General features: G+C 40.8%; 1 protein-coding gene and 1 non-coding gene across 2 annotated transcripts; both read right to left on the bottom strand.

The window, feature by feature from the left end:
• Positions 1 to 8,362: 8,362 nt before the first annotated feature.
• LOC118950501 lies at positions 8,363 to 8,481 on the bottom strand. Its single transcript, XR_005042483.1, has one exon. It is a non-coding gene; the product is annotated as a 5S ribosomal RNA (ribosomal RNA).
• Positions 8,482 to 9,844: 1,363 nt separating this feature from the next.
• LOC118950496 (zona pellucida sperm-binding protein 2-like) lies at positions 9,845 to 12,735 on the bottom strand. The gene is made up of 3 exons (XM_036973752.1): positions 12,058 to 12,735; positions 11,753 to 11,883; positions 9,845 to 11,409 (listed from the first exon to the last, which is right to left on the bottom strand). The coding sequence occupies exons 1-3, from the start codon at positions 12,105 to 12,107 to the stop codon at positions 11,216 to 11,218; spliced, it is 375 nt and encodes a 124-aa protein (XP_036829647.1). The 5' UTR covers positions 12,108 to 12,735; the 3' UTR covers positions 9,845 to 11,215.
• Between the last annotated feature and the right edge of the window lie 3,742 nt (positions 12,736 to 16,477).

Raw genomic sequence — 16,477 nt, 5'->3', positions numbered from 1 at the left:
GATGCAGTGTTGGTAATTTTCAACTGAAATTACAACTTTCCTTGATACCTCTCACTAGCTTGGTTTCCATCCAAATATGGACATTTGTTCTTTAATGATATGCATGTCAATCTCTCATGGCTCAAATGGGAAGAGCTTGACTTCATCGCTACTTGTTTGTGTAAGAAGTGTTGACAAGCTGAATGTACCGAGGTGTCTGTTTTCTAAAACTACTAGCGCACAGCTCGGACACCCATGCATTCCCCATAAGACATCTCTTCACAATCTCCAAGCCCGAACTACGAAGGTAGAGCCATGAATACGCTGCAATCTATTCCGCATCAGGATAAGATTTCAACACACACCGTACGGAACAGCGGGGACTGAAGACACTCCTTTAAAAGTTGTGAGCTTGCACCGCGGGATGGCTTCATTGCTCCAGACCACCACAAGGGGGAGTTGGCGCATTTGGGTCCCAAGGCTTTGATGACCAAAGACTAATTTTGACACCAGCCACCCTTGCTTTGCGGCGCTCAACGAAGATTGCTGACAAAACAGATGGAAGTTGTCTTAACGAGTCAAGCAAATGTACAATTTGAGAGGAATGTGATAATGTAGAGACGCGGCTATATATTTTTTTGTCAAAGTTAAATTACGAAAATCTCTATTTAGCAAGTTCACACTAAGAAGTGTTAGGAGAATGAATTTGTCTTTCAGGGACTCCTGAGAACCAACAAACCAGGATGTCTTGTGAAACAGTGGATGTAAAGAATCTAGCTGGCTAAAGCATTGACTGCACAATTGTAAGCTTGCCTTGCAATGCAGCTGAAGTAACATGGCTAGCTATTTACTTGCTGGAGTCGGATTAAAAATAACTGTTGCCGCTCTGGGTATGGACCCTAAAAAGTATTTCTGAACTAATATTCATACCAATCAATGAACCTCAAGTCTGAATGGCATTCATGACGCCTAGAGTAGAATATACCGTTTGTGCCAAGGATGCAAGACCTATCTACACATGTATTTTAGTTATTACCACGTATGAGATTCCCATATTGTAGCCCGTACATTGAATATATTCACTGACCATGTACTCTTCCTTGGCAAATAAAGGTGTGGTCCAGGTATGACAGACACTTTCAGTCATATCAAACGATGCGGTGTCTGCATGTATGTATTACAATTATACACTTCAGTGTTTACTGCTCCTGGGATATCAATGATTACACATTGTAACTATACAACAGACTAAACATGATTGATTTGTAATTCATATATACAGGAAAAACTTACGCAAAACATTGAAGGGATTTTACAGGACCCTAATGGACTAGACATTGACAGTCTCCTAGCCTAAAAACAAATGCTGAATGTACTAACAAACTGCATTTAGTCCAATAAAAAGACACAACATTAGGGTGATAAATAAAAGGCAGTTGCTCAACGCATGACACAAGAGAACCCTCTGCTGGAGCAAAACGCTTACAGCACCTGGTATTCCCAGGCGGTCTCCCATCCAAGTACTAACCAGGCCCGACCGACCCTGCTTAGCTTCCGAGATCGGGCACATTTTAACAAATCTTTTTTATTATATACAAAACACTATTTACAACAAAAGATTAACAATTCACCCTTTAACAAAATCAGAAAGAAAAAGTAAAACGATTATAAACTAAAACCAATTAATTACAAGTTTTCCATTTGATAGAATTTCAATTAAAGTACTCACCCACAGTTTCCTCCACTGTATCTATATATTATCTCTATCTTTCTCTAAAATGCTACCTACTACATTCAACAAAAGTGCATCAAATTTTCCACCCTCGTACCACAAATCACATTCTCTTTTTAATATCCCTATAAATTTGATGCAAACCACATTTGTAAAAATCTTTATTTTAAAATCATTGTCTTCACATTCTATAGATTTATTTTACATTTACATTCTTCCATATTGATTTCACATGTTTGCGAACACCCTACACCCACTTATAAACCATCTAAAGTTTTAAACCTGATTTAAATCATGTTTCTCCCCATAACTTTCAGAATATAAAACCGGTAAACCCCTCGCTCTTTTGACCACCTCTTTTTATTAAAATCACCCACTCCCCAGGAATACATCATATTTTCTTGTACATATTCTCCGCAGTAGTTTTACTTACAGTGGGGCAAAAAAGTATTTAGTCAGCCACCAATTGTGCAAGTTCTCCCACTTAAATTTGAGAGTTCTGTAATTTGCATCATAGGTACACTTCAACTATGACAGACAAAATGAGGAAAAGAAATCCAGAAAATCACATTGTAGGATTTTTAATGATTTTATTTACAAATTATGGTGGAAAATAAACTTTTGTTACTGACCAAATACTTACCTCAATACTTTCTCATTGCCAACAAAGGGTATATAACAAAGGTCAAATGTTTTCTGTAAGTCTTCACAAGGTTTTCAAACACAGTTGCTGGTATTTTGGCCCATTTCTCCATACAGATCTCCTCTAGAGCAGTGATGTTTTGTGGCTGTTGCTGGGCAACACGGACTTTCAAGATTTTCTATGGGGTTGAGATCTGGAGACTGGCTAGGCCACTCCAGGACCTTGAAATGCTTCTTACGAAGCCACTCTTTCGTTGCCCGGGCGGTGTTTGGGATCATTGTCATGCTGAAAGACCCAGCCACGTTTCATCTTTAATACCCTTGCTGATGGAGGTTTTCACTCAATCTCACGATACATGGCCCCATTCATTCTTTCCTTTACACGGATCAGTCGTCCTGGTCCCTTTGCAGAAAATCAGCCCCAAAGCATGATGTTTCCACCCCCATGCTTCACAGTAGGTATGGTGTTCTTTGGATGCAACTCGGCATTCTTTTTCCTCCAAACACGACGAGTTGAGTTTTTACCAAAAAGTTATATTTTGGTTTCATCTGACCATAGGGAGAATGTCATATCTTCTTCTGGATCATCCAAATGCTCTCTAGCATTTGCAGGATTTGAGTCCCTGGCGGCGTAGTGTGTTACTGATGGTAGGCTTTGTTACTTTGGTCCCAGCTCTCTGCAGGTCATTCACTAGGCCCCCACGTGGGATTTTTGCTCACCGATCTTGTGATCATTTTGACCCCACGGGGTGAGATCTTGCGTGGAGCCCCAGATCGAGGGAGATCATCAGTGGTCTTGTATGTCTTCCATTTCCTAATAATTGCTCCCACAGTTGATTTCCTCAAACCAAGCTGCTTACCTATTGCAGATTCAGTCTTCCCAGCCTGGTGCAGGTCTACAATTTTGTTTCTGGTGTCCTTTGACAGCTCTTTGGTCTTGGCCATAGTGGAGTTTGGGGTGTGACTGTTTGAGGTTGTGGACAGGTGTCTTTTATACTGATAACGAGTGGAGGACAGAGGAGCCTCTTAAAGAAGTTACAGGTCTGTGAGAGCCAGAAATCTTGCTTGTTTGTAGGTGACCAAATACTTATTTTCCACCATAATTTGCAAATAAATTCATTAAAAATCCTACGATTTTTTTTTTCCTTCTTATTTTGTCTGTCATAGTTGAAGTGTACCTAAGTGGGAGAACTTGCACAATTGGTGGATGACTAAATACTTTTTTTGCCCCACTATCTCTTCATCTACTTCAACCACATCATATATTGCCTGAAATGGAAGGAACCCAGGAATTACCTCAGGTGACATAACATATCTGCCTCATCCCATATTTACAAAACAACATATTATTACACTTATCTTTGGATTTAAATATATAGGCTGATTTTCTAAAATGGTACATTCATAATAAATATTTGGTAAAAACTGCCCCCGAGCCTCAAACACTTCTCTATAAAACAAAGGTATATTACCTAACATTTCCTTCTTCATACTCCTCAATAAACCATTGTCCCCAATCCTCCCAACCTCCTGCAAATACTCTTAAAAAATCATTTTCCTCCCATAATCCAATTCACCAAATAAATATTTCCGTACCATTTTTACTCTAATTGCTGTTTTCCTTACACTTAAATCTACCAACTTTAACCCCCCCCCCCTCCCCCCCCCTCCTCATAACCTGCAGTCAAAGTTTTAAAGCTATTTTCACCCCCTTCCCATCCCATTAAAAAATCAACTAAAATCCCTTTTAACTTCAAAGACCTCCCCCTCTACATATTTACCACCTTCCTAACTTTATTTATTACACCACTCCATGTCACATCCCTAGCTTCCATTTCCTTCACCCCTAAAAACACTCATAACACCTTAAAATAATCTTACCACCTTAAAAGTAAAATTCCCCTCATTAATCTTACACATTACTACTGACTTCTCCATGTTAACCGGATGCTTGTCCATATACTTTAAAACACTCCATCACCCTTTATACACTTCCCTCATCTCTAACTGTTATAGTGGTATCATCTGCGTCTTGATGAATCAAACTAAAACCTTGGAGTCTGTACACAATTTATAAGATCTTTTTTAAGAAATGCTGCTAAAGGTTCTACCGACTAAACAAATAATAAAGCTGATAAAGGGCACCCTTGTCTCACAGATTTCTCAAGAATAAAAGAATCAGTTAAAACCCCATTACACGTTACCCTACTTTTTGCCTTCTTATCCATCCTATTATTCTATTACCAAAACCATATTCATCCATTACCCTAAACATAAAATCATGTTCCACCCTATCAAAAGCTTTATTTAAATCTATGCTTAACTATTTTATTTATTACATCTCTAATTGTATCAGCAATATCTCTACCAGGCACACTATAATTCTGTGTAGGTGCTATAATATTTAAAACTTGCTTTTTTCTATTTGCCAGTATCTTAGCCAAAATCTTATAATCCGAATGTAATAAACTAATTGGCCTATAATCCTCCAGTTTCAAGTTGCTCCCCTTATTTTTATATAAAATCGTTATCAGCCCTGTCACCATAGATTCTGAAACACTATTATCCTTCATATATTGATAAACTTTCATATTTTATAAAATTCTGCAATTATTCCATCCACACCAGGACTCTTATTTACTTGTAACCCCTTAATCGCATCTTTAACTTCATTCACTGTTATCTTCCCATCACACATTTGTTTATCCTCTACATCAATTTGCACATCCACACTATCCAATATCTCCTTTACACACCCCTCATCCACCTCCCCTTTCTTAAATAAATCCTTATAAAAATTCTGCACTGTTTCTAATATCTCTACATAATCATTGACAACTTCACCTTTTACATTTTCAATCTCTCTATGTTCTCCTCTGTTTATTCTTCTCTAAACCAAGAAACATGAAGTACATTTCTCCCCCTCCAAAACATACTTTGCCCTACTTCTTATAATTGCACCCTTACACTTATCTATTTCATATTTACTCAATTTTGCTTTTAAATCTAAAACCGTTTCTATATTATAATTAGGTTCCCTGTCACACTTCCCCATTTCTTCATCCAATCTAGCTCTCAACTCATTTTCTTCTCTTTTAATCCTTCCTCCCTTTTTCCTTGCATATCTTATACTAAACTTTTATTTTTTCCTTAATACCCTCTTAGGGATATAGATACGCTAGCGTCTCTTGTGGCCAATAGCCTGGGGAAATGCAGAGCGCAAATAAAATGCGATAAAACTCAAACTTTCATTAAATCACACATGAAGGGTACTCAATTAAAGATACACTCGTTGTGAATCCAGCCAACATGTCAGATTTAAAAAATGCTTTTCGGCGAAATAATACAAAATGTGTTGCTGTAAGCTATGCCTACTGGCCCATTCACTCCTAACAAGCCTGTTTTCTTCTGTCAACGTTGTCGTGGTTAAGGCGATGGACTAGAAATCCATTAGGATCTTCCTGCCAGGTTCAAATCCTGCCGACAACGAAAATGCATTTTTTTTGACCCCTCCGGAGGTTGAAGTTTAGTCGTGTTTCTTATACCAATCGCATCCTCTCAGATCTCCGCAAGTACATAGGGATTAGTTGTCCATTTGGGATAGGACTGCAGGCCACCTATCCCACTTCACACCTTTACACACCTGGTTATCCAGCCTTCTAGCTCTATAGGCCACAGTAGCATAGGTTACAGGTTTGTAGTCAAGCCACAGATTTCAGGTGAGATCCCATGATACACTCAACAATACAACAACACGATTCTCATGAATAACCATTAAGCCATTTGCTAAGATTTCCCCCATTTTGACATGTGGAAATCTGTTGTCACTCTTACCCTGACGGGAAGCTCCAGACACTTTTTTGGTCCTATCTTAGGCATTTTTAAATTCATGTCAAATTGGCCATATTCTGAAGACACTCTTATAGTCTGCAGGGTAATCGAACTGGCCACATCTAAAGTCAAGCCACAGGTAACAGGTGAGCTGCCTTGTTAAACCCTAAAAATAAATAATAACACGATTGCGTTGAAATGACCCATTAAGCCATTTGTAAGGATTTCCCCCATGTGGACCTGTTGTCACTCTTACCCTGATGGTTGCTGATATTTCCAGACACTTTTTCAGTCTTATCTGAGGAATTTTATCATTTATATCAGAATGGCCATATTCTGATGCCAGTTTAGCGCTCATTCAATGACGATTTACTACTCTTTCCCATTGAAGGCCATATTGAGGTTAAATCAATGACTGGACTTTTTAATTTATAAAAACAAATGACTATTGAAAGTGCAAGTCAGTATCGTGCATAGTTGTTCTGGTCTCTGTGGTGATTTTAGAGCGTTGTTCATATTTCTACTTTTACCGCATACACTTTAACCCGATACCCAGTTACTGTGCTGTAGTCAGGATGGCCGAGCGGTCTAAGGCGCTGCGTTCAGGTCGCAGTCTCCCATGGAAGCGTGGGTTCAAATCCCACTTCTGACAGTTTTTTAGTGCCTCTCAGGAGTCATGCTGCTCAGCAGTAATAATAAGAATGATGAAATAACAACTTCACACAGTGAAATAACAATTCATAATAAACACTCTCAAATGCTGACCTTCTGGAGCTGAGCAAAGATCAAGGTTAAATAAGAAAACAGCTGGACTTAATAACAAATGAATGAGGGGAACATTTTGTGTTATTGCATTATAATGAGTTACTGCATTATCTTTCAGTTGTTAAATTTCACTTTCTGTAGGCTATGCCTGTTGGCCCATTCACTCCTAACAAGCCTGTTTTCTTCTGTCAACGTTGTCGTGGCCGAGTGGTTAAGGCGATGGACTAGAAATCCATTAGGATCTTCCTGCGCAGGTTCAAATCCTGCCGACAATGAAAATGCTTTTTTTTGACCCCTCCGGAGGTTGAAGTTTAGTCGTGTTTCTTATACCAATCGCATCCTCTCAGATTTCCGCAAGTGCATAGGGATTAGTTGTCCATTTGGGATAGGACTGCAGGCCATCTGTCCCACTTCACACCTTTACACACCTGGTTATCCAGCCTTCTAGCTCTATAGGCCACAGTAGCATAGGTTACAGGTTTGTAGTCAAGCCACAGATTTCAGGTGAGATCCCATGATACACTCAACAATACAACAACACGATTCTCATGAATAACCATGAAGCCATTTGCTAAGATTTCCCCATTTTGACATGTGGAAACCTGTTGTCACTCTTACCCTGACGGGAAGCTCCAGACACTTTTTTTGGTCCTATCTGAGGCATTTTTAAATTCATGTCAAATTGGCCATAGGTGAGAAACCTTGTTAAACCCTAAAAGAAAAAGAAAAAACTCGATTGCATTGAAAATAACCATTAAGTCATTCAGGTCGCAGACTCCCCTATAGGCATGGTTTGAAACCCCCTCCTGACAACTTTTTAGCGCCTGCATGTCATGCACCTTTGTAAAATCCAGTTGAAAAATAATAAATAATAAAATAGTTGTCAGGAGGGGGTTTCAAACCATGCCTTAATAAAATAATTAATAATAAATAAATAATGTTAAATTATTACTTTCTGTAGGCTATGCCTGTTGACCCATTCACTCCTAACAAGCCTGTTTTCTTTTGTCAATGTTGTCGTGGCCGAGTGTTTAAGGTGATGGACTAGAAATTCATTAGGATCTTCCGGCGCAGGTTCGAATCCTGCCGACAACGAAAATGCATTTTTTGACCCCTCCGGAGGGGAATAGGGGGATTTTTTGGGGGGGGAGGGCAATCAGGCAAAACATTGAAGGGATTTTACAGGACCCTAATGGACTACAGACATTGACAGTCTCCTAGCCTAAAAACAAATGCTGAATGCACTGCCGAGATTTTGAGGGAAACGCACTGTCCATTATTTGATTTGATCAGGGCATGGCAGGGAAGCACTAACAAACTGCAGTCCATTAAAAAGACACAACATTATTAGGGTGATAAATAAAAGGGAGTTGCTCCACGCATGACACAAGAGAACCCTCTGCTGGAGCAAAACGCTTACAGCACCCGGTATTCCCAGGCGGTCTCCCATCCAAGTACTAACCAGGCCCGACCCTGCGTAGCTTCCGAGATCAGACGAGATCAGGCGTATTCAGGCTGGTATGGCCATAAGCGAAAGGCATTCTCTTGGTACACTATATAAAGTCAACGTGTCGCTTACTCTTAGGGGGACAGAGAAATGTCCACCTTGTGACACACACTGAAAAAGCTCAAACCTAGCTTACATTTCCAGCCCATATATTTCACTCTTGTGGCGGGAAAAAGGGCATATCCTAGGTTCATACTTATGACAACTTCATGGACTAGGGCCCTATAAAATACGGTGCGCCCAAACGGAATCACGAAATACAGGTATTAAACCGAAATTCAACAATATTCAAAAATGCTTTGAACTAAGGAGGAAATCAACTCAATGCCTTCAACTTGTTAGAAAATCCATTCATTTGCCCAAGTGAATCATAAGACATGAACAAAATGCATCAGCGATTCGTATTTCCACGCAACTTTCAGAAACTGCACAGGACTGCCCAGTTTCTGTGCGCATGCGTGCAGAGCGAGCGCATGTCTACACTTTGTGTAGCCGTTAGCGATGAGGCTAATGATAACCTTCTTGTGGTAGAGAAGGAAAGGCTTCCCATAAAAACCTTCTCAATCAAATGTTAACTGCAAAGTGGCCTTTGCCAGCCTGGCAGAATTATATCATGATTATTTGCATCAATCCAGTGGCCATTTGTTTTGCAAACTCCGCAATCACATGCGCTACAGCAACACCGCTTAACCAAACAAAGGTCTCTTCCTGGTGCACACTTGCCTAAAAAAGGGTAACTACACCCCAAAATCGACATGTCTTCTGTTTTTCCCAGACCTCAAAAGTGGTTCCCTGCTAGGGTTTTAAACGTTGTCGTGGACATAGAACATCCAATCGTGTTATATTGCTATTAAAAATGTGTACTTTTGAGAGCGAAAACCTGCAGAAGCAGAGACAAACGGTCGACCGGGAAATGTTAACGGAGAATAGGGGGATTGTTTTTTTTTGGGGGGGGGGGGGGGGGGGGGGGGGGGGGGGAGATCAGGCAAAACATTGAAGGGATTGTACATGAACATTAGCCAGCTAAATAAAGTTAGCAAGATGCTGCTACACTTGACTTGATTTGTTCATGTTTAGCAACTCCCAATTAGCGCATTCCTCTAGGACAGGAAATTCCATTGAAAGTGGCATCAACTTCTGGGGATCCTGTCAACTGATCCTATTCAGTTTCAAACATCCATGCTGCACAGGCATCTGAACCATCCTTTAGGTTTAGTGCAATAACTAATTTAAACACAAGAGGTCACTTGTGCCTGTATTCAACCCAAACCCAACAACTATTCAGTCAGTGTTAAGAGCAGTTGTTTGAAACCAATCGGAAAGGCAAGCCAAGCTTGCCAGCCGCTCTTGATTTCCATTCGACTGACCATCATTTTGTCACAACACTGAACTGTAGCAAACTAAAAGGATAACATTGAGTAAAAAGGTGTAGGTAACGGCAACATTAACCTTTTCACACGCGAGTTCCAAATATCTTCAACAGTTGCCCCAGTGGGAATTGATTTTATGCGCGTGATCTCAGAATGCACTCACTGTTCCAAAATGTGGACAGTTAACCCGCGCTGACCTCAGTCCAAGGCACATTACCTGCAATTTTTCTATAGGCCGTTTCAACTTCAAATTTTGCCTCAATTCATTCACAAAAGTAGCCCATTTTACTGTTGCAGACCATTTCGATTTGAGAATTTAATGAGCCGGACAAACTTTCCTTCAAAAGAAAGCCCAAGCACTTCCCCAGATCAAGTATACAGTCCTTGCACATTTAGTGTCTTCCTTACAATTAACTGTGAACATGCGTGCATTCCTATCAAAGTACCTTATTTTCTGTGTAACGTGTTGTCGTTTCTACTGTAGCGTACCGTAAGTATAATGTACTTAGCGCTTTATTAATTCGTTCTGATTCTTGCCTAGATTGTAATGGACACATGTTTAAAACACTTTGAAGGTGGTACTGAACATGAGCTAATGCTAACGCCATACAATGCAGTCAGGTTATCACATACGCGTATGTCAGACTTATGGTGATCTCAACTGGAGTACCCCAATTGTCTTGAATGCACTGAAGTCGTTAGCTGATTTGAACACAGCATCAGAGTGTAAACTATGGTACCTCAGGGTTGCCAGATCAGACCCCCTTTCCAGGGGTATTTAGCTTAGAAAAACTGTCTGCCCTACCATTTATTGTTCATAAATCGCCCATCTTAGTAATATTTCCTGCATCATCCTCTCCATAATACCTTCCCCCAAGGACTTCACCTCCCAAAATGGATTGACCTATATCTTGCAACTCTGTTTAGCTTTCGTGCTACGGTTGTATTGGATTTTTGATTAGTTAACTGTAAACTACTTGTCATGTGTACGCCGTAACAAGTACAAAGATTTGCCACATGCTGAAGTGGCCAAACTAAGTTAAGACCTCAGGAAACGGGCGCAGTGAATGGCATTCTGGGATTAGGGAGTTATTTTATATTTTCTAAACTAGATTTACATGTTCCAATGGTACGCTGCAGGGACCACTCAGTGATAACAAGCATGTGATCAGAATCTCCCATAAGTGTTAAATTGGGTGTAGATCTGGTGACAGACCGCACATGGCTCACATCTTTTTTTAAGCTCAAACCATTGTGACCACTCATGACCTATGGATGGGGGCATAGCCACGGTAGCCAAAATAAATGGCCTGCCAAGTATGATAGGTTGCTAATTACTCAGGAACCACACCTGTGGAATAACACTTGTTTAGGCCCTAAAACAACAAGTTACCCATTAATGATGAGATTCCAACGGGGTCGGGAGCCGCGGTCCTCGTTGAGGGTGGCCCAGCAGTGGTCAAGCACCAGCGCTACCTTGGGGTCAGAGGACCTGGTCAGCTCCACCTCAAAGTGCAGAGGCTGTCTCAGGTACCTCACCACTGGATAGTCCTCCTCCTGGTGGAACGTGTTATACGAGGCGTCTGGAACACAGAACAAGACAACCGGGGGTCGTGTTCAGTGGGCACCATCTGAACTTGTCCATTAAGAAAAGCTTGTTTATAATATCCTGTTGTGCCCCGATGAACACAAGCCATTTATAGCCAACACTGCCAACACTACCCCCCCCCCCCCCCCCCCCCCCCCCCCCCCCCCCCCCCCCCCCCCCCCCCGCCCACCAGAGGCTTCTGACAAATTCCCAAATCAGCTCCTCACCGTTACTACATAGCCATACCTGTAGATCTCAGAACGCAAGAGTAATATATCACAAGGCTTACATTTTTGGGAATGGTTGAAAGTTGAAATTCTGAATTTGTACACGCTTACCCTGAGCGAGTCTCATTCTGACCATTAGTCGACCAGTCCCAGTCTCTGCAAAAGGCTCGTTGTCACGCAGCCTGGTCAGGAAGGCCAATGTGCGAGTGATGTTGACCACATAGTAGCAGGAAACCTTTAACCTTAAAAGAGTATGCAACTTCAATAGGGGAAATATGCAACTTCAATAGGGGAACTTCAAGCAGTGGAGTGGACACAGTGGTAGTAGAGGCACACTTTCCCTGTATACAAAGTATTGAGCAATTGGTGAAGGAAAAAGAGCTAATAGCTACAATTGTGATGCGTAATGCATTTACTGATATTCCTCCTCTGAAGACTTCAATGAGATTTCGTTCTCATACAGCATGAATTGTTGATAAACTATGTAGTAGAGGGGAATTGCTTATTACGGCCTACAGAAGCAAACAGTCCATAAATACACAGTACCCATCACCTCAGGGTAATAGTCATTTTACCTTCCTGGTGGTGCCACAGGAGTTCACAGTGAAGTGGAAGTAGGTAAGCGATCGTCACTGTAGGTGGGACCACAGGCGGGATCGCTCAGGGTCAGCTGACCGGGGTTCAGAACGGGAGCAGACTCCACCTTCACCGCCAGCGCAGTCATCGTTCCATTAGAGAAACACTATTGGAGGTGGGGGAGCAATAGACAGGTAGCCATCAGACCTGGGTTCTGTATTTGTTACACTTAATTGAGCTTGCCGAGCACAGTAGAACCAATGGAATAGCACCAAATGTGCAAACCATGCCCATCTGGTTCTCCAGATTGAATTGATGAATACACCTGAAGTCGTAAAATGTCTAACTAGTAATTTGTTATGCTAACTATCTAGCAAGAGGTTGCATAGCAACAGCATCAACTTCCGGTTGACAGGTGAAGAGCTAGTACACGCGACTGAAAGCATACTGTTCGTTTACAGGTTGGAACAACGTATTTCGTATGTTTTTGCGGTCCTTTTTTGGAACCCTATAAGCTTAAATGTTGCGGCATCCTGCAGCACATCTTGCGTGGTTCCGCATAATTCTATGGCACGTTATTTAAGTGTCAGCCAAGACGCAATTTACCACAATCTGCCACCATCTACCACAAACGGTGGCTCCATAAGCTCAAAACTTTCAAAAGTAAGAACCACTGTACATCTGACAACGTTATCAGATGTAACATTTTACTGGTTGTCTCAGATAAAAAAAATACTACTACTTTGTTCTCCTGTACCTCTTCTCCCTGCCTGTTTGTTCTTCTAGATTCTCCCCTTCCATCTATGTCCCCATCTGTGGCAAATCCACCCATGTCTCCTTTTCCGAACATTTTCCACCAAAAAATGTGTACAGTCTTGTAGGTAGACTCATCACTGATCCTTTCACCTTCATCCATCTCAGACGTACTCTCATCTGGGCTACCTGCACAGCCTACCTCAGTACAGATGTGCAGATCCACCAACCAAACGCACCACTACATTCACTTCCGAAACCAAATGTTTTGATCGAACACAACATTTTTTTAATAATAATAATTCAATGTCAGATTCCGCACTCATCTGGTACATTGTGATTCAAACTGTAGCCCAAATGAGCGTGCTCTGGTGTCAATGCTCATCGGGAGAAGTCCTCAACTTCAAAACTTTGTTTTCTACAGCAAAGCTGGCTAACCTTACGTATTCACTACTGCACTTGTTTATTGCAATTGAATGGTAAAAACACATCCAAGAAACACCCACATCAAACCACACCCCCAAGACAATTCTTGTTTGCCTTCAGTCATAGCCGCTAGCATTTCTTAATGAGCATTGATGAAACACGAGCTGTGCTCGAATACCCATACTAACATACTGTATACTACATACTTAATGAGTATATACTGCATACTATATATTATTAGTTCATTTTAGTATACTGTAAACGAACAGTATGCTTTCAATTGCGCGTACTAGCTTTTCACCTGTCTACCGGAAGCTGATGCTGTTGCTATGCAACCTCTTGCTAGCTATCTAGCATAACAAATTACTGGTTAGACATTATATGACTTCAGGTGTGTTCTTAAATTCAATCAGGAGTTCCAGAATGCGCACATTAATTCAGAGCGTTGTCAGATTGTCTGTTTGTAAATTCAGAGCAGAGTAGACAGCCAGAGCGAATTTACGAAAGCACCCGAATGTCCATTGAGAACGCACAATGACTATACCATTTAGCTAAGCTCAGAATGACGGGAATAATCACGTCAAACATTGGGTAGTTAGTTAGATAGCCTATAGTTATTATTTTGTCAAGTTTGATCTATAAGTAGCCAGCTAACGTTAGGTATCTAGCTAACAACATACCGGTACATACTGCTGTACTGATAAAGCTATGTGGTTCGTAAGACCAGTGTAGCTAACAAATTGTTAGCCAATATAACGTGTAAGTTAACTTATTTAAAAAGTAATTACTTTATTACATTGCTCAACATTTTCTTAATATTTGTCATAATTAGTTAAAGCAATGAATTTGTATCCGCTCTCGTTGTACTTCGACTGCATATTTCCTGCCATTTTCAACAAATCTGGAAACGATGTGAAGCCACGCCCATTTTCTGAAGAATTGCATTATTGGCCCTAAAGTACGGAAATAGTGTCCTCTTCGTGTATTCCTCATATTTTGGCGAATTTAGTACGACATCCTGGAACATTTGGCATACTAAATATATCCATAGTATTTTTTTATTTCTATTTTATTTCACCTTCATTTAACCAGTTAGGCTAGTTGAGAACAAGCTCTCATTTACAACTGCAACCTGGCCAAGATAAAGCAAAGCAGTTCGACACATACAACAACACAGAGTTACAGATGGAATAAACAAACATACAGTCAATAATACAGTAGAAAAAGTCTATATACAGTGTGTGCAAATAAGGAAAGGATAAGGGAGATAAGGCAATAAATAGGCCATGGTGGCGAAGTAATTACAATATAGCAATTAAACACTAGAATGATAGATGTGCAGAAGATGAATGTGCAAGTAGAGATACTGGGGCGCAAAGGAGCAAGATAAATAAATAAATACAGCAAGGGGATGAGGTAGTTGGATGGGCTGTGTACAGATGGGCTGTGTACAGGTGCAGTGATCAGTGAGCTGCCCTGACAGCTGGTGCTTAAAGCTTAGTGAGGGAGATCTGAGTCTCCAGCTTCAGTGATTTTTGCAGTTCGTTCCAGTCATTGGCAGCAGAGAACTGGAAGTAAAGGCTGCAAAAGGAAAAATTGGCTTTGGGGGTGACCAGTGAGATTTACCTGTTGGAGCGTGTGCTCTGGGTGGGTGCTGCTATGGTGACCAGTGAGCTGACATAAGGCGGGGCTTTACTTAGCAGAGACTTGTAGATGACCTGGAGCCAGTGGGTTTGGCGACGAGTATGAAGCGAGGGCCAGCCAACGAGAGCGTATAGGTTGCAGTGGTGGGTAGTAAATGGGGCTTTTGGATTGGAGATGCTTAATGTGAGTCTGGAAGGAGAGTTTACAGTCTAACCAGACACTTAGGTATTTGTAGTCCACATATTCCAAGTCAGAACCGTCCAGAGTAGTGATGCTGGACAGGCGGACAGGTGCGGGCAGCGATCGGTTGAAGAGCATGCATTTAGTTTTACTTGCATATAAGAGCAGTTGGAGGCCACGGAAGGAGAGTTGTATAGCATTGAAGCTCATCTGGAGGTTAGTTAACACAGTGTCCAAAGAAGGGCCAGAGGTATACAGGTATACTATGATATATTTCTACAGGTATACTATGACCAATAAGCATACTAAATACTCAATTCATGTCACAAACAGTACAGTTAGTGCGAGTATTCGAACACAGCTAAGGCCAAATCAGGAAGTGCAGTCACCTTTTAATCCTGAATGACAATTGTCTTGCCTCATAGAGATAGATAAATCTTCTTAGGGCTGATCGATATGACAACAGCCAGTGAAAGTGCAGGGCGCCAAATTCCAAAGAACAGAAATCTCATAATTAAAATTCCTCAGACATACAAGTATTTCACACCATTTTAAAGATACACTTCTTGTTAATCCCACCACAGTGCCCGATTTCAAATAGGCTTTACGGCGAAAGCATCACTAACGATTATGTTAGGTCAGAGCCAAGTCACAGAAAAAAACAGTCATTTTTCCAGCCAAAGAGAAGAGAGTCACAAAAAATCAGAAATAGAGATAAAATGAATCACTAACCTTTGATGTTCTTCATCAGATGACACTCGTAGGACTTCATGTTACACAATACATGCATGTTTTGTTCGATAAAGTTAATATTTATGTCAAAAGAATCTCAGTATACGTTGGAGCGTTATGTTCAGTAGTTCCAAAAACATCCGGTGATTTTGCAGAGAGCCACATCAATTTACAGAAATACTTATACTAAATGTTGATGAAAATAAAATTGTTATGCACAGAATTAAAGATATACTTCTGCTTCATGCAACCGCTGTGTCAGATTTCAAAAAAAAAAAAAATCTTTACGGAAAAAACAAACCATGCAATAATCTGAGTACGGCGCTCAGAGCCCAAACAAGCCAAAAAGATATCCACCATATTGTGCAGTGAACAGAAGTCAGAAATAACATGATAAATATTCACTTACCTTTGATGATCTTCATCAGAATGCACTCCCAGGAATCCCAGTTCCACAATAAATGTTTGTTTTGTTCGATAATGTCCATCATTTATGTCCAAATAGCTACTTTTGTTAGCGAGTTT

The sequence above is a fragment of the Oncorhynchus mykiss genome, unplaced genomic scaffold, assembly GCF_013265735.2.
Source record: "Oncorhynchus mykiss isolate Arlee unplaced genomic scaffold, USDA_OmykA_1.1 un_scaffold_308, whole genome shotgun sequence".
NCBI lineage: Eukaryota > Metazoa > Chordata > Actinopteri > Salmoniformes > Salmonidae > Oncorhynchus > Oncorhynchus mykiss.
Note: the sequence above shows the minus strand (reverse complement) of the source record. Positions and strands in the feature narration are given on the sequence as shown.

What these genes read in the sequence shown, in the direction of transcription:
- LOC118950496 (XM_036973752.1), bottom strand. Translation starts at nt 12,107, where the DNA reads ATGCTGTATGAGAACGAAATCTCATTGAAGTCTTCAGAGGAGGAATAT. An exon ending in TCTTCAGAGGAGGAATATCA is followed by an intron (nt 11,884 to 12,057) that starts GTAAATGCATTA and finishes TACTCTTTTAAG; the next exon opens with GTTAAAGGTTTCCTGCTACT. An exon ending in CAGAATGAGACTCGCTCAGG is followed by an intron (nt 11,410 to 11,752) that starts GTAAGCGTGTAC and finishes TCTGTGTTCCAG; the next exon opens with ACGCCTCGTATAACACGTTC.